The following is an 18,239-nucleotide window of genomic DNA, read 5'->3' as shown; positions in this document are numbered from 1 at the left end:
AATTTCCCTCCCAACGAGTAGCAAAGGGGTGAGAGTTTTGTGTGAGAACTTTTTCTTCGTTCTTTCGAGTGATGTATGTGTGCGCCTTTTTGAGTGATTTTGCGTGAAATATTTTTGGGACGTACGGGGGTGTGTGGCTCGAATGGGCGTGAAAAAAGTTGAAATCCGTAAGGTTATGTGTGTATAGGCGACGCATATGGTCATTGTAATGCCATTACTAAGCGAGTAAATAAGTGGCTTGCGGCGACCGTGAGAGGTTAGGAAATCCAGGAGAGCTCACAGTTTATGAACTAGCGAGTTTAGCACCTTATTATGTGCGCGCATGCCGTGGCAATCAAGAATCAGAAAGGACCGGCCGAATCGGTGTACAGGTACTGTAATCCAGGTATGCTCAAGGTGAATTACCAAAAATGTCGACCATACAACAAAATATGACTTATTCGCAGATAGGTTTGAGTCTTCCGGGTGCCAGGGTAAAGGCAATGGCGTTTTTCAACGTCGCCAACAGACGTGATCGACGACGGGTCCTGCGCCGCAAACTGTTCACGATCAGGTTGTAACCGTACTGGGTTACGTCACCAGGTGTAAGAAATATTAGCTCCTGCTACGAGTCTATTGCCATTTCTGTTACAGATATTGGCTGTGCTCTTACGGCCTGATCGATGAAAAGGCCTCCCTTTCTGCCAGGACCTTAAGAGTCACTTTTGCCCGCTGCTTAGCATACTCCTCGTCAAACTCACGGGTAACAGCATCCACCAGCGGCCGCTCCGAAGGCGCAAAGTAACGCTGGTGCAGGGCAACGAGGCCATCACGGCCCCTACGGCTAAATTCCACCAAACAATTGATACGGGCCGAAATAAGGTTATGCATCCAAGCCACATCATACAGCAAGGTATCAGAGGCGCAGGTCAGGGCGACAACCCACTCTTGAGGTAAATTTGAATATCCGAAAAAGCGGCGAATCATAGTCAAACCGGACCGCACCATCTCCAAGACGCCAAGCAAAGTAATCAGAATGCTAAACTCATAAACTAACGAGCCCGCACGATCAGGATGACCCCTCTGCGAGTGCTCTAACTCCTGCCACTCAGGAATTGCCCGAAAATTATGCAAAACCAGATTATCCACCGTCATGGTTCCCGGCAAATTGTGCAGAACATAGTCGGGAAACGGAAACCGCGACCCGGCTGGAGAGCGCTGCACTTGAGGCGACGCAAAATCCTCCGTCAGCGCGCGCAAATCGTATTCCGGACCCGAGGTCGCACCTTGACTATTTAGGCGCGCGCGGACCCCGGCCAGGTCTTGTTGCATCTGGAGTAACATTGCAGCGATGTCCGGCCCAGCAACCGCCGCACCAGACATAGTTGCCGCTCTCGGTACCGCGCTGGGCGCCATTCCGCCTCCTAGCGGCGTAGCGCCGCCACCCAGCAGACCTTGCATATATGGGGAAGGGGGCTGGGAACCATATTGGCCCGGCATCATGGCGCCAGCAACGCCGCAGAAAACGACAAAAACCGCTAAAACGGCTTGGACGGATACTGCTACGGTTGCCATGATCTTCAAGACGATGACGACGGAGCGATAATGGTGCTCCTTCAATCAGGGCACTCTACCCGATGGGTCTTGCTGAAGAGCTGAAAGCACAGCGGAAAAAACAGAAAGCGCGCCGAAGGCGCGGGACCTGCCTCGTTGTTCAGCGCGTGCTGAACAACAAAAACAAGATACAGAAAACCTGCAACACGCGCTATTTATGCAAAAGACGATCCTGAGGACACGGATCGCCGGCCTCAAGTCGTACCACTTAAAACGGCCGTAAGGCCCTACGCCTTAGCTAACCCGGCTCAAGCTTCGCATAGCCCGCATAAATAAACAATATGCCGTTGTTACATTCGTTGAAGATAAAGAAGTTTAACATTCCAGTGTGAAGTAAACTAGTAAACCTTTAACAGCCCCGCTTCCTTTCCTTTTCCTCACTTGATACAGCCGTTCCATCATGAAGCTGCTGAAGATTGTTTTTACAAAGCTGTTAGGTGCACTTCAGGCATTGCAGCTTACGGAAGGAGACGCGGCCATTCCGGCAGGAGTTGGAAACCGGAATGGCAGATTGTCTTCATGTACCAGCGGTTAAGTTAATGGAAGATGCATTTTAGCCTCAAACAAGAACGAAAGTAACATACTTCGCCTTCTACCGCTTGCCCCCTTTTGTACGTCCTGGCTTACTGCGAAAACTAACATTCCCAGAACTTGTGATTCTTAATAATACAAAATTGAATGTACTCATGTCTATTGTGGTACTGCCTCAGACCGCCTCAACAACTCGACTACAGTCGATTCGGGTATCGGCTATCGGCTTGCGATTTCTAATCCCATTAGCTCTCAGCTCACAATTTGCATTAAATTATTTGGGAAAGTGCTCTATTTGCTGATTATACATCTTTAGGCAAGATGTTTCAGTGTCAGCAAGCTCTGCTCGTCAAACCTGGTGCCCGCTCTTTCCATCACCACTTCCATATCCTCATTACTATGTTTGTAAACCCCTTCTGTGACGTTTTCATAAGAATGCTTTGTTATAATAACCACTTTGTGGTGCCAGGCGCTGTGGATTTGATAACGAATACGAACCCGCAAAATGCAAAAGGAGCCTTACCTAAAAGGGTAGGACCTTTCAAAAGGATGTTTGGTAAGAACGCCATATCAGTGGCCTGAGTTATGTGGACAACTGTTGCATTGCAGATGGACGATCTTGTAGAATGATATTCGGCCTCCTTGCTGTGTCCTCTCCTTCAAAGCTTATCCCTTGGCACCTACCCCGTTTCTATTGTTTTGGGTAACAGAGGGTCCATAGGCAGTTTGACGAGCACCCGTAGCCGCATTGCTTTTTACATGTAGAATGTAATATATGTAAAGTACGTTCGCACGTTGCATGGGTTCTGGTTAAGGGCTATACATTGACCACATTCCGCCCTTCCAGCGTGATAACCCGCTTTTTGATGTAACCGTACGTGTGCCCCGTACACGACTCTCTGTCTGGAATTGTAACTTTCCAGCTGACTTTACGTATGCCAACTTCATCGTGAGCGTTTACTCAGTCAACTACGAATGTTCTTCATATGATTAATTGCCGCTTCGGCTCTCAGTAACGTCGCGACTTTTCTGCAGCTTCAAAAAATCCCCAAAGAAGGCTTGGTTATGGACGACGAAAATAACTCGGAGGCTCCCGCAGCCGGAGATAGTCCCGGCGCGGGGCGCGGCCATAAACGCGAGCGGGGACTGTCCAAGGCTTTATCTGTGCTGCGTGCTAGCACGAAATTGCAGCAGCAGAAGCGGAGCTCTTCTAGCCATGCGAGAGCCATAGAGGAAGAGGAGGGAGGAGCTGAGGTTGAGGAAGACAGTGCCTCGATTGAAGACTCCTCACGCCGCCGCACTGGCTCCGGCATGACCTCGCTGCCGCGTAATATTAACAGGCAAAGGGCTCCTAGTATAGTGGGCACGGTCGACGGACAGCGCCAAAGGAACGCACCCCGAGGCGAATGGTCTCCGGCCGAGGAGGCAGTCCTAGCCAGGAAGCACATGGAGCTCGGAAACAAGTGGACCACAATCTCTCACTTCTTACCTGCACGCAGCGACAATGACGTCAAGGTGGACGGGGGTAGAAGTGTGCGGGCTGTGGCATTCTGGCACTCGGCTAAATGTGGGCGTAAAGCCTTTCAATGCTTAGCGTTTGCTTTTCATAATGTCTAATTTAACGATAAGGCCTCACGCTATTTAACAATTATAGGCGTGCGATACTGAATCCCCAGGACTATGCGCCATGCGTCCAAATGCAGAACATCTGGCACAGCACGCTTCGCTCCAAGAACTCGGAGCGCCGCTCCTTTCTCCGCACGTATGCAAGAGCAGTACGTGACTGCGCGAACGACGCTGAGGCGCGCAAGCAAGCTTACGAAATGGCACAGCGAGTCTGCGGGCCGCCCCAGCCCATTGAGCAGGCGCTCGCGACCGTGCAGCAGCAATACCAGCAGCAGTTGCAGATGCAGGCCAATCAACAGGATGAGGTCCTGGCAGACGGTGATTCACCCGAGTTCGAGCCCGACGCGGAGCGCGACAGCGACCAGCCAGCCCCCGGGCCTGGCCCCGATGGACCTCAGCCCCATTCCCAGGCGCCTCAGCCCGCCCAAGAGTCCCTAGGGGAGGTGGCAGTACGCTCCGGCACATGCAGCCGTACAAACAGCGCGCCGGATTCCCAGCAGCACAGCGGTGGGGCGAAAAGTGAGGCAAAGAGAATCCGTTTGTCGGGGTTTGGGGGGTTGGGAAAGACGAACCACGAAGGAGCGTGAAATTGCTGCCAAGGAAAGAGTGTACAAGAAGCAGAACTGACCAGTTGGGGGTTGGGCGGGGGCCGCTAGATTGATTTACAACATAGTGTCAACAATGCGCTCGGCTTAATCCTACACCACCAGCAGCTGCAGCGTTGGTTGCCATTTGGTTGCCATTCATTCATTCGCTGCATAGCATTACCCAGCAGCAGATCCAGCAGACTCCCTAGATCACATGCACACAGCTGCAATCTCAGTGAGAGGCAAACCCTAAGTGTGGCGACCACAACAGGGAAGCGCCAGAAGGCTAAGAGATTATTTCAATAGAAGCAACAGATAACATGGTGGTGCTTAGTAAGGGGGTCTGATGTTCCTGAAGGGGCACATCGCCCTTAACGGTTTTTTTTTATAAAACTTGATGCAGCAATTGCAGATTCCTTTTTCTGAACGGACTTTGGGGTGGTCGACCGTAAAAGGGTCTAACGAGGGCATAGGTGGGTTTTAGGGTCCAGTACGGCAGCCGTCGTCATGCCAAGATAGGAAAGGCAGCTGCTCAAGGCCATTGAGTAATCGCACGGACACACTGCGGCCGTATCTAGACAGACGCACTGTTCGGAATGGTTTGGGATCGTCACGGTCTGGGTCGTTATCTGCCCTAGAAGCTGCAGTCGCTTTGCGTAGAACTAACGATTCCATTTTTGTTGTTTCACATGAAAAAATTCTCTACAGTCGTGTGAAGCCATGCTTGACAACTATCAATTCATGTTCTATTTACATTGCCTGAGTTGCATTTAATTTGCGGGAATGGTGGATTTCATGACGTGTTGCAATATGCCTCCACATGGCTATTGGACCCGGAAGTACCTCACCCATGCGGTGGTGATCTTCTCAGCGCTACATGTGCCCATCTGCTTCTGTCAGGAAGCCTACATGGCGCTCCGAAACCTTTCTTCCTACCCTTTGCTGCTGTCCCTTCATCCTTGAAGCCCCTCCCCGCATTTTGTCATGGGGTTGACAAACTACTCCATGGAGCTGTCCAATCCCCGAATTGAACCACTCGCATAACCCCCCCATCGCGATGCCATTGCACCCAAACATCCCCCTCAGGCACTTCCCCCCGCATCAACAAGACGAACAGCCTCCTCTGCCTTCCCCACGACTCGATGGCGCACCGGGGGTTCGCACCGGCTTCCGCCAGTGCAGCTGCCTCCGCCTCGGCAAGCCCCCACGAACTTCATGACGGAGCCGTAGCAGCTAACGGCCCCTGCCCAGCCTACCCCGCACAGCTACAGCCGCAACTACCAACTGCTACAACGGCAACCGCCGCGGGCCGTGGCCCCATGACACTCAATCGCAATAGCTACTGCCTCGGACCGGAGGGGGTCTTCGGACTTATGACTTGTGGATCGGGGGGTGGTGTAGATAGCGCATCCTTGCATATGCAGCAGCAGCAGCAGCAGCGACAACACAATCAACAGCAGCAGCTGCTGCAGCAACTTCAGCAGCTTCAGCAGCAGCAACAACAGCTTTATCTGGCGGGGTACGGCTGCCGTACAGGCGCAGAAGTGGATTCCTCCTGCCTGGCCCGGTTATCCGCCCTTCATTTGGCAACATCCGACTACCAGCTGCTCCACCGCCAGCAACAGCAGCAGCAACAGCAACAGCAGCAACAGCCAGATGCACAAGGCCAAAGAGATATTTTAGCATTCGCCAACTCACCTTCCTCTGGAGCTCAGTTCCTCCAACAGCAACAGCAACAGCAGCAACGCCCTACTTTAATGCAACCCTTCTACGGACTTCTAGCCACAATGTCAGCACCCAACAACAACAACAACAACAGCAACAGTAGCGGTAACTCGAACCAACAGCTCCTCCTAGCCCGTAACAGCGGCACCGCCAGCGGACTCATCACCCCAGCGGGAGGAGGAGGCGGAAGCCAACCTCTGGCGCCGCGCGCCGGTCACCACCAGACGCTGCTGGCTCCCCCCTCCTCGTCATCCCTACCGGCACTCGCGTCGACGGCCGCAGCCGCCGGCGGCGCCATTGGCCTCGCCGGTACGGGGCTAGGAGGCGGCTTATCGGGCGCGGGAGGGCAGCAGCCGCAGCCGCCCAGCAGCGGGGGGCTAGAGCTTGACGACTTTCTGGGCGGGGACCTGGATCTGACCGCGGAGGACCTGATGGCCATGTTGGGGCCCCAGACGTCGTCGCAGCGGTGCGGTCCCGGATCCGCCCTGCTCGACAGCAGCCTGGATGCCGCCGGGGCCCATGGAACCGTGTTCCACTGCGGCGACGGCGGCGGAGGCGGAGGCGGTCGGCCCTCCGGGCCCCCCCGCGGCGCCGCCGGGGACCGCCAACAGCAACAGCAGCTATCAGTCCCGCTACTGCCCCCACATCATCTTCAAGATATGCAACAACAGCAGCAACAGCAACAGCCCGATGCGTTTGATTCATTGCTAGCTGAACTTGAACAGAGGGGACGGTTACATGTCGTACAACCCCACCCACCACTAGCCGGAATGCTTAGCTTACCATTACCAGAAATGGGAACTCCGCAGCAGCAGCAACAGCCACAGCAGCAGCCGTTTTTTCAAGATGACGTGCTCGGTTTGGGGCCGCTAGGCACGCCGTACGCGTCGTACTCCGCCGCCGCCTTCACCTCCCCCTACCATTGCACTCCGGGACCGAACTCACTAGACCTTCATTCATTGGGTGCCGTACACCGGGTTGGCCCGGGCCTTGTGGCGCCCCACAACACCTACGGAGAACTTCAGAGCCTGGCGAGTTGCTCGTCCACAGCGGAAGTGCTGACGTCAGGTGCGCGATGGCGTCTTCTTCTCCTGCCCTTCCTGAAGGGGGCGGGGCCGTGAGGGGGCGCATGACACACATGTACATAGAACCTAAGATATGGCGGAGATTGCCTAACACATATGATGCTAAACCTAATACCCAAAAGGGAAATGTTGGATGGCCCAGTGACAAACTGGAAAGCCAACCCCCCAAAAAGGAGTGCGGCGGCTTTTGCTCCTGGTACTGTAGGGCCCCCCTTTCTCCACCGGTACTGTTAACGTGCTAGAGCGAGATGTCGTACAGAACGGTTGGTCGTACAGTTACCCAGGAACTGCCAGGTGATTCCCAAGCTGGCGGGGGGAAAGCGGGACGGGTGACTGGGGGGGGTCAGGACCTTCAAGACGGGTAACCCACCCTCCAAAGACGACCACGCGCCCGTTCGAATCCCGCACCGGGCAGGGAACCGAGGCGAATTGGACCTTCGTGTTAGTCTTTGCCGTTAAAAAACAGACAGACAGACAGGCAGACAGACAGACACAGACATGAACGCGCATATATACCTTCTTTTCCCTCCCCAACCTCAACTGCGCCCCAATTATCCCCAACACCACACAGGGCAGCAAGGTTATCTGGATCCCGGATCCAAGCAACACCTGCCGCAACTCAACCCCACCCACCTGCACCAGCACCAGCAGCTACAGCTGGGTCCTCAACCCCTGGGAGCTCCGCGGAGAGGCTCGGCCCTGGGAATGTTCGGCACCACCGCTGTCGCCGCATGCTGCAATGAAAGCTACAGCAATGGCAGCAGCGGACTCCTCTCGCCTCGGACGTTCGGTGCCCCCTTAGGCCTCACCAGCCTAAACGGCACGACACCGCAGCACCAGCACCAGCAGCGCCCGCCGGGGGCCACCGGCGGAACTCCGCGATCGCTACAAACTGTGGGCAGTGGAGGAGGAGGCGGCGGCGGCGGCTGCTCTGCCACCGCTGCCTGGCAGTCTGGCATTTGGGCGCCGGGGCTGCTCCGCGGCGTCGGCAGCGGCGCCATCGCCACCGCCGCCACCGACAGCAGCCCCGCCGCCACTGCCGCCGTGGGCACTGAGTCGCTTACTGGCGAGGCTGCGGGCAGCGGCGCCGGCGCCTGCATGACAGGGTCCGCGGGTGCAACGCCGCCGCCGCCGCCAGGCTCCGCCGTCACTGCCGTCGCTGCCGGTGACGGCGGCGGCTGCTGCGGCAGCGGCGGCTTCTCAGGTCAAACGGGCTCCGGTCTGCTGCCGGTCGACCTGCTGTCTTTCCTGGCGGCGCCCGCCAAGGTGGACGTCGTGACGATGGGACTGGACTCGGGCGACCTCTTGGACTGTATGGATTGTGAGGGGGAGGCGCTGCCGGAGACTGGGAGCGCCGGCGGCGGCTGCGGCGGCAACGGCGGCGGCGGCAGCATCAGCGGCTGCAGTGCGGCGGAACCCGCGGACCCCTTGACACTGCTCATGTCGGGGAGGGGCTCGCTGGCACAGCGCCCGCCACCGCCGCAACAGCAGCAGCAGCAGGTTTCGGGTGGACGAGGCGGCCTGGTGTTGCGGGGGGCAGGAGGAGGCGCGGGGGGAGGCGGTGCGCAGGCATGTGGACCAGCCATGAAAATGTCGTCCTCCCCGTCTTCGTCGTTTTCCCGTAGCGCGGGAACGATTGGTCCGCTACTGCAGCTGTAGCAGTAGCTGTAGCTATAACTATAGGTATAGCTATAGCAGGGGGATGGGAAAGATGTACATCAACGTACAGCAACGCGGTTCGCTGCCTCGAAAGAGACTGGGGGATCTTGACCGAGGGTGCCGCTTGTGTGAGGGGAGTTATTGTTGTGTGTGTGTGTGTAGGGGGGTGATTTCGGGTTGAGGGGGCTTGACGAGAAGGCGCAGAAGAGGGGAGAGGGCCCTGCGGGGGGACGAGCTGTAGAGCTGGGTGGTTGAGGCATGTCATGGCTAATCACGGCTGGCTGGTGAAGCTGATAATGATGGGCGATGAAGACGAGCGTGCGTGTGGTGTACGACAATACCACGTGGGTAAAACTTTCTCCCGTGAGGAAAACACGGATGTCACCCCGCGCGTTGTGATTCTGTCTGTCTGTCTGTTTGTCCTATCTGCTGTCCTGATTCTTCTACACGCGCGGATCGTGTGTTTGCTGCGGCACTTGCGAGAGAGCCGCCGAGGGATGGAGGCAAGTGTGTGGGTGTGGGGGGTGTGGGGGTTGCGTATGGCGGCTTTTTGTTCCGTTTCTTTCCTTTCCCTGGGCCGCGATCTGGCCCCTGGGTGGATCAGTTACCCTGGAAGGGAACGGGAAGGCAGGGGGCGAGGGAGGGGAACGTATGCGAGGACGTGGGAAATGAACTGCGGGGGTGTTCTTCAAGGTCCGAAAGGGGGGAGGGGGAGGGGAGGGGAAACGGAGACTGGCACGCACTCCCCGTGCGGCGCTGTGATTTGAGATGTCTGGGAAGGCTTGATTGAGCGGGCTGTTTCTAGCTGTTGTCTGCTGGTCCTGTTTTAGCTATTTTGTGGCATTGAGGTCTGGTGCTCATGAAGCACACGAAGGCCCCATGAAGCCTCATTATTTGCAGAGGGCCGCCGCTCTCCCCCCTGGTGGCCGCTGTGAATGCGGCGGGGTCGGGTCGGGTCGGGTCGGGTCGGGTCGGGAGTGGGGCGTCGTCGGCAGCTCACGGTTAAAACTCTCGGAGCGGTGGTTTAGTAAGGGCGATATACCCATCCGGAGCCTCCTGGCACTTTTGTTCTTGCTGTGCATGTGAAGGCGCCGCGTGGCGGTGGTTCGCACGCTTGCCTTTTTAAATATATACGCTTGGATAAAGCGAATGCCCGTTTGTACGGAACGGTAACGCACGAGGCAGGATGGACGAGCAACTGAGAATTGAAGATTATGTGCCCTCAAAGGACTTCGAGGAGGCCCGAAAATGGCTGTACCTAGGGGGGAGGGGGCTCCCGGGTAATTTAAGAGGTTTTTATTTGTGGGCTGTGTAAACCTAATGGCGGAAATTTTGGCGTTCTCTTTTTAAATTCATGCAGTGGTACGGCACGCCGCACCGCTTTAATCTCGAAATTGTGCGTGTGTGTACGTGTGTGTATGTACGGAACGAAGCTCTCGCCGAATTGAGGCGGATCATAATGAAACATGTGGGGGCTCCGGGACTCAGGGTGTGTGTTCTGTCTGCCTGCCGCGGCCGGGGACCCCGTTCGCAATTCTCAGAGCTATGACGGGCCTGCTAACAGCCCCCGTTTCGTTCTGTCCGTCGATATATCTGTCCGTCGATCCTAGCTATCCGCGTATCTCGCTCTCCCACACAATGTACGGCACTCGCTGCTTCTCCCCCTGGCACCCGACCCGACCCAAACTGGGCTGGCCCAGGCTGGCGTCGGGCTGGGGCCAGCATCTCCAAATTGCTCGGAGTGGCTGACAAATCGTAGTAGCACACTCGGCCCGCGTCCCAAGTCGACCATTCGCATGTCCCGGGGCGTGTGGGGTCGGGAGTGTGGTGGAGGGTGGTGGAACGGGGGACGAGAGAGCGGGGGCTGCTGTGTGCTTTTTCAGCAGTGATGCGCGTGGTGTGTCGCTGTTACAGCCGCTACAGCAGCGTGCTTTTTCATTATCCACGCCGCCGCCACCGCCGCCCTTTCAATGGCAGCGTGCGGCGGGTCCACGAGTGAAGGGATTTTACCATCGTCCCAATCTGGTTCCGAGCAGCAGCAGCAGCAGCAGCATCGTCATCGCCATCAGGAGTATCCCAGGGGCATTTGCGCAACGGACGCAATTCGTCAATGTTGTATGTATGTACGTATGTAGGTATTCGTGCGTGTGTGCGTGTGTGCGTGATTTGCAGGCGTAGAAATTGCTGTTTTTGCGGGTTTACCGGCTCGCATGGCGTGTGTTGCTGCATTGGCCCCCCTGGACGACGTTTTTTGTGATGTGCGGAAGGTTCTCTCAGAGGCATGGGGCTTAGGTGTCCTCTCAGGAATTTGGAAGAAAATTTGCAGAAGTTGACGAGCACCGCGCGCGCGGAAGAGGTCCCAGTCGGCCCCCCCCCCGGGACATAGAGGTACATACAGACTTTGGGCTGTGAAGGGCACCTTTAGCCAAGGGGGCCAATAAGTTGAGGCCGCGCCGCGGCCGATTTGAGCTGAGTGATAGGGGTGGCGGTTTGGTAAGCGGTAGCTTGGCAACATTTCAGCAGGTCTGTCTATCTGTTATGCCGTACCGCACGACCGGGAGTACGGCATCCAAAGGAGCACACTTACCCCGGGACTGTGTTTATGTACGAAGCCGGGCATCGAAGAAGACAACAATCTCGCAACACTAAGAAGATGTTTCCGGACGTCTGAACGTCGGTGCAACTCCCCTCCAGAATATCCCGCAACCCCACACAACGATGGCGACTGTTTATCCGCAGCTGTCACGTCCTGCTTGAAGGGCCACGCTGGAAAAGCAATGTACGGCATGTGTGTATGGCAGGTGCCGTACAAGAGCATACACACACTCAGCCTCTTACTCATTAATGGGATGTCAATCCGTCTGGCCAGCGATGGGTTACGTAGGGTGCGCTCACCCGTCCATGTCTCATGCAAGCCCGGGGGGCCCCCCGGGGGCGGTGGACGATGGTGCGTGAGAATAAAACCCGCCGTAGGGTGATCAGCTCTTGTAACGGTCCTTCCTTCGAATATAGGATCTGAATCTTATTTATCGCGGGTGGTTCGGTGGCGAAGCGTTATCGCCCCATGTTGTTGTACAAAAAATGCAACACTTCGCAAGCTGTCTATACGGCAACAAGCATACGAGGGTACTTTTCGGGCGGGAGGGGATGTTTTGGTGTTTTGGAGGAAGGTGACCGTTACCGCCACTGCGGATCGTCACGTCGTCGTCACATAGCCGGTTGGGTTGTGTTGGGCTTTGTTGGGTTGTGTTGGGTTTTGTGTGAGGCGAGGTGCTTTTACCAACTATTTTACCGGTTGTTTATTATACGATTACGTCATGTCCAATCTGGAGATATATAAGGTTGTCGTACATGAGGCTCTTGGTACCATCAAGCCGGGGTCTCTAGCAGTGGAGTGGGTCGCTGGCACTTAATGGACCGCGCGGACTTGGCTGCCCGCCTGCCGTACTGCCGTACAAGTCTAGAGACGGCTGTCCGGGAGCATGTAAGCACGGCCCTGCTGTACAGCTACCCTGCCCTGCCCTGGCCTGGCCTGCTCGGGTAGGGAGGCTGCTAGCCATTATGCAGCGACCGGACTGCTCCTGCAGTCGGGCGGGGCGGGGAGGGAGGGGGGGGAGCAGCTTCACTGGCCTGTGCCCTCAGCTGCGGTGCGGTGGAGTGTGGTACGGTGGGAGGGCTCCGCAAGCTGGTTACCTCGGTGCTGCTGTGTTAATTGCCGTCACCATCACCGCCGTCACCATCGTACTTCAACCGGACTTAGGGTTTACACTCACTCGTATACGTTGCTGCAGTAGCAGCAGCAGCAGTAGCAACTCCCGGATGCCGCGCTGTGGCTGTAGTTGCAGACATTCTTTTTAACGTGTCGGGGCTGACACACAGAAACCGGGTGGTGCGTCAGGCGGCGAGTCCCGTGGGTCGGTTAGTATGGTTGATGCCTCAGAAGGACCTTCTTTCGCTCCTCTCGTTGCCGGGGGAACCTTTTCCACCTTCCGCAGTACGTGAACCCCGTATGGATGATCTCCGTACTGATAGTACAACACTATAGTAACTGTGTGGATGTACCGTACACACACACGGATACGGGGCGTGTTGTGTATGTATATGTATACATGTATGTATGTACGTATGTATGTATGCATTGCAGCCGTCGTGCATCTCTGTATGCCTGTACGTGTGCGTGTATAACCCTAAGTGTGTAGGTATGTGACTAGCTTTCTATCGTTATAAGTAATGAGCCACGGGTCGCCAGACGCACTTGATGTGCTCACGTGCTAGGGTAGTACGAACCACTCTGCAGGTGATGGTGGCAGTAGCCTGGATCTTTGTGGTCATGGTACGGGTTCTTGCCGCGGTAGTAGGGGTGGTAGGGGGTAGCAGTGTTTTGTGGATTTCTCTAAGACCTGTGTATGTGTGTGTGTGTTCAAGCATGTGTCCGTATGTCTGTCCGTGTGGGCGTCTCAGCGTGTTTTGGGAGGTTTGAGAGCGTCAGGGTTTTCAAAGACCGCTGTGCCCCTTTTTTCCCCTCCCCCTCCGGGGGGAGATTACCATAGAAGGGAAGCGACTGGGATCCGCTTGTGGCCGTTTGGGGCGTTTGTGTGTGTGTATGTGTGAGGTAGGGGGTTTCGGGTGATCCGGAGGGTGGTTGGCGGTTGGCGGTTGGCGCACCGTGAGGAGAGATGTTGGTTGGGGAGTATCGCGTTCTTTTGCGATAATGCCCGAATTAGGCAACTGCAACTGCAACCGCTGTGGCGGGGGCTGCTCTGCCGCCTGAATGTAGAGCGAGATATAGGAGGAGAAGAAGGAGGAGAGGGAAAGACCATATGTGCGTGTTTGTGTAAGGGGCAGGCAACCCTACTCGATTATCTCGAGTTACTTAAGAGAGGCAGGAGTGATATGTACGGCAGTAACCATTTACGCGCAAAAAAAAACAGTAAAGCTTCTGTAAAATGTGGTATCATCGAAAATGTACAGCGGGATCCAAAGCTGGTCTGAAAGCCTTCGGGATCCAATAAGTCGTTTTTACGTTCCTTCGTTTTCGTTTTAGTCGCTGCCCTAGGGAATCTGCTCCGAAATTCGGGCTCGCTCGTCAATTTTCCTAGGTTTTCAAAGGATACATCGTTGCCTTGTGGTAATTCCTTCTTAAAAAGGGGTTAGGGATCACCAGCGGGCATCACACTCAGGATTGGTTAGCCGTACAGAAAGCCTTACATGGATAAGGCCCGGGGAAGGCACCAAAATGTCCACCACCTCACAACATGAACGGAGTCCGTGTAACCGAAAAACTTTTGGTGCAATGTCCGGCACATTAAATGGCGGCCAAACATACATTCCGGCACCGGATGCAGCTCCAGAAGCGCTCTTCTTCTTCATCATCATCATCTTCTTCTTCTTCTTCTTTCATTGGCTCTAATTACCTCCCTCCCTCCCTCCCCCCTTCCCTCACTTCCCCCCTTCGAGGAGTGAATGTGTTCGCTGGTTAGTACGGCAGCTCAGGACAGCCGGTCGGGTCGATACGGCCCAACCCCGCAATGATGCCTCGCAGATCGCGCACGTAATCCTGCGGGGTACGGAAGTACGGCAGGCAGTTAGAAGGTGGGACGAGTTAGGTTTGTGGGGCACCCGATCCATCCGGGGTTAACTCGCGGGGCGGACATCAGGGGGTGTACACGTGTGTATGTATGTATGTGTGTATGTACGTGTGTGTTCCTCACTTCCTCTCTCCAACCTCCCCTCCTTCCACTCCCCCCGGGCGCTTTCCGACCGACCCGCTGTACCTACGAACTACTAGGGCTCTTGGACACCCAGGGAGACCCACCTGGGAAAACAGTTTCCCGAGGCCGTGGTGGAACTGGTGGTAGCGCTCCGCCCGGAAGAAGGGGAGCTGGCTCGAGTCCACCACCCACACAGTGTTGAGGATGTCGTCCTGTATGTCGTTCAGGGCAACGGAGAGTCCATAAGCGAGCCACCCAGAGTGTCGGGGTGTGCGTGAAGGGATCCCTTCCAGACACTAATGCGGGTTTCGGTTTGCAGCACCGTGTCCGTCAGTCCGTCAGTCCGTCAGTCCGTCCGTCAGTCAGTCAGTCAGTCAGGAGCCACCGGGATCCCCCCGACTTGGTCAGTCAGGAACCTGACCTGTAGGGCCTGGTGGGGTCGTGGGGGTTGCGGTGGTGTGTTTTGCTGCTGTTGTTTTGTTGTTGCTTTGCCGCTGACCTTCCGCCTCCACCTCCAACCCCAACCCCTCGGCCCCCTCCACACATAGCCGCCAAAGGCGGCCACACACACAACAGACAATACAATCATACATACATACAAACCAGCTTATACACATACACACACTGACCTCCGTGGGGCCCCCCCATCCCATTGCATTGCCCCGACCCTCCCGCAGCTCCATATTGTACTTGTTCTCCTCCTGTACGATGTACGGCAGAAGAAGGGCAAAAGGAATAACATGGATGGAATTGCGCGCGTGAAATGGCACTACTCCGCTCCCTTCCCCCCTCGCGCATGAGAAGGCATCTCATCGAGCAAAACCGCTTCCCGCACCCTCACCCTCATCCGCCCTTGCCCCATGAGAATTGAGGACGTTGAAAGACGGCAACTTATCGACCTGTCCGTTTGTCTGTCTCTCTGTCTGTCTGTATGTATGTCTGTATGTTGTTACAGGGTGGTATAGCTTCACCAGAGGGCCCCTTTCCCGAGGCAGTTCCCTGCTCTCCCCTGCTAGAGGGGCACCCTAATCCATTCACCCCATCCGACTTCAGAACGTATTCGTTGGGTTCAGCAACTCACCACCAGCATCCAACGAAATCTAGCGGATCAACGGCGCCTCAACTTAGTTCCTGGTCAGCTCGCAAGTTGATATAATCGCGTCCTACATCGTCCACACGATGGGGGCCCACCTCCCAAACCAACACCCCTCAAACATCCGAGGGGTCGGCAGGCGGATTTGAACCCGGACACTCCGGGAGCAGAAGTCAGGCCTTAACCTCTGCCAGCCGCCTGCCTAGCCCGTCTGTCTGTCTGTCTGTCAACCAGCCTCTCTTTCTCTCCTCCCCACCTTCCCGCACCCCAGGCCCCCACCTACCCTACCCCTACCTGGACGATGTGGAACAGAGGTGAGTTGACCCCCCCCGGAATGCCGATGACGTTGCGGTAGGCCGCGCCCTTATCCTGCGGGTCCTGGGTGCTCGTGGGCCGCAGTGGTGGTGTGAGGACGGGGAGGGGGAGGAGGAGGAGGGGGTTATAGGAAGGGGGAAGGGGATCAGACATACAGACAGGCAGACACACAGACTGACGGATACTCACCGAGCGCTGCATGCCCCCAGGTGTCTTCTTGAATTGCTGGAAGTAACGGGCGGCAAAGGCCCTCATCTCCGTCTCAGCGACCCGCGGGTCGGCGCTGACTCCCAGCTGCACCACCTCCGCATGGCCGAGAGAGTCATAACGAGTCTGCAACAGCAGCAGCAGTAGGAAGGAGAAGGAGAAGGGGCGGAGGTCGGCATGCGGGCGCCATGATGATCATAGCCGGGGGATGGCGACGTCCGCCGGGGCCTGTGTGTGTGTGTGTGTGTGTGTGTGTGTGTGTGTGTGTGTGTGTGTGTGTGTGTGTGTGCGTGTGTAGGGTGGGGTGGGGTGGGGGGTGGGGGTGGGGGGTTGGGGGGCCCTACGGTCCCGAAGTAGTCCCCTCCTCCTCCTCCTCCTCCACCCTACTTGTGGCCCAACCCGGTAGGGACTCCAAGAACCTAGACAGCCGTCTGCCCGACATCGGCCCCCACCACCACCCAACACAACCGCGTTAGGGCCGCTCCCCGGTTTCACGCCAACTTGCCAACAGGCGTTGCAACAGCCCCCTCCCCCTCCTGCCCCCGCTCCCTCCAGGCCACCCGACCAGCACTCTTGGATTCCCCCGCAGCGCACCCCCCCACGGATCACTTACCTGCTTTCCGGGGCCTACGCAGGGGCCTCGGAACCCCTTCCCGCCCATCCCAGCCACCTCCTGGCGTGCATGGCCCCCTTCCCCCCTTGAAGCCCCCTCCCCCCTCTCCCGGGCCGCTGCTGCTACTGCTGTATGGAGGGTGTTTGCGGGCCCCTACTGACCCGCGGGTCTGAGTACACGTAGCAGACCTTGCCGCCCGGCCCCGTCTTGGTTCCGGCCGCGTAGCCCGCCAGCGCCGTCAGCTGCTCGGGGGCGCGACCCAGCTGCTGTAGCTCCACATCCACAAAGTCCTTCTGACGTCCCCAGAAGCACCCGTTACCGAAATACACCCTGCATAGACGGGGCAGGGCAGGGCAGGGCAGGGCAGGGCAGGGCAGGGCAGGGCAAGGAGGGAGGGAGAATGAAATGACGGCTGTGGGTGCCACACAGCAAACAAAAACGAAACGAAATGGATGCGAGTGGGTTTCTTTAAGGGGGGGAGAGAAGGCGATCTTGTTTACGATTCACGCGCGCGCGCGTGTATGTGTATATATGTACGTGTGCGAGGGCAGGGGAAAAGGAGAGGGAAGCAGGGGAGGACTCACGTCTGCAGTCCACTCGCTGCCGTCTCCGTGCCGCCTTCCCTTGGTGGCAAAACACCATCAGCACCACCACCACCAGCCGCTACAGCTGCGGGAGGCGCCGCCAGCGCCCCGGCAGAGACATATTCCACAGCAGCATGTGCTGCCGGTGCCGCCATAAGGCCCGGGACGGGTACTGGTACTGGTACTGGCAGGTTCAGGGCGACTGCAATGGTTAAGCAGCAGGAGGGCGAGGGGGGCGATCAATACGTCTGCGTCAAGAACACCATCACCATCACCGCCATCATCATTATCAGTCCGCCCGGGGACTTGGGCGGTACGGCAGTCCACGGTGTCCCCGAGTACACCCCGGAGGCAGGAACGCAAGAAGCACAGCGAGGGGTACCGCGAGATAGAGACAGGGGGGGGGGGTAGAGAGAAGGAGGGGGCACAGAAATGCGTGTGGCTCGCAGCGACCTGACCGTTACAGACTCGGCTCATGGACCCGTGAGAGGCCCTGGGGGGTGAGACTGCGGGCAATCTTCGACGCTGCGGCGCTGACAGTCGTACGCTCAGGACAGCAGCACAGGATAGCAAACGGGCTCGATATAAGGGGGTCGAACCTCCTTCAGTACCGCTGTACGGCATTTCCATTTTGACACGTCATCATGTCGCGCTTACGCACCGGCGAGGGCAATAGCGGCCAACCCGCCGCGTGGGACCCGTGTAAATGGGAGAGCCGTTGCCGCAGCAACAGATTCGGTTGAGGCCTTTGCCGTCGTCAAGATTGTCGCCTCCGCTGCCTCGGCATGGGGCTTGATATTCCTGTGGAAGAAATGCAACACAAAGGTAAGGGCAAGGTCATCTTGCGCATGCGAACCTTGGGTTACTAAGGTGCGCACACAGTCATACAGTTGGGCACTTGGGCCTTGGA

General features: G+C 56.9%; 2 protein-coding genes across 2 annotated transcripts; one reads left to right on the top strand and one right to left on the bottom strand.

Annotated features, from left to right (window-relative positions):
* Positions 1 to 648: 648 nt before the first annotated feature.
* VOLCADRAFT_107283 (uncharacterized protein) lies at positions 649 to 1,700 on the bottom strand (the record flags this gene model as incomplete). Its single annotated transcript, XM_002956444.1, has 1 exon — positions 649 to 1,700. The coding sequence occupies exon 1, from the start codon at positions 1,552 to 1,554 to the stop codon at positions 649 to 651; it is 906 nt and encodes a 301-aa protein (XP_002956490.1). The 5' UTR covers positions 1,555 to 1,700.
* A 1,489-nt stretch (positions 1,701 to 3,189) lies between these two features.
* Positions 3,190 to 10,565, top strand: VOLCADRAFT_97533 (uncharacterized protein; the record flags this gene model as incomplete). Its single annotated transcript, XM_002956494.1, has 5 exons — positions 3,190 to 3,639; positions 3,828 to 4,269; positions 6,345 to 7,130; positions 7,719 to 8,708; positions 10,507 to 10,565. 5 exons carry the CDS (start codon positions 3,190 to 3,192, stop codon positions 10,563 to 10,565), a joined length of 2,727 nt encoding a protein of 908 aa, XP_002956540.1.
* Positions 10,566 to 18,239: the final 7,674 nt, after the last annotated feature.

Source organism: Volvox carteri (genome assembly GCF_000143455.1).
Source record: "Volvox carteri f. nagariensis unplaced genomic scaffold VOLCAscaffold_61, whole genome shotgun sequence".
Classification (NCBI taxonomy): Eukaryota; Viridiplantae; Chlorophyta; class Chlorophyceae; order Chlamydomonadales; family Volvocaceae; genus Volvox; species Volvox carteri.
The sequence above is the reverse complement of the archived record's forward strand: the minus strand, read 5'-3'. Positions and strand labels throughout refer to the sequence as shown.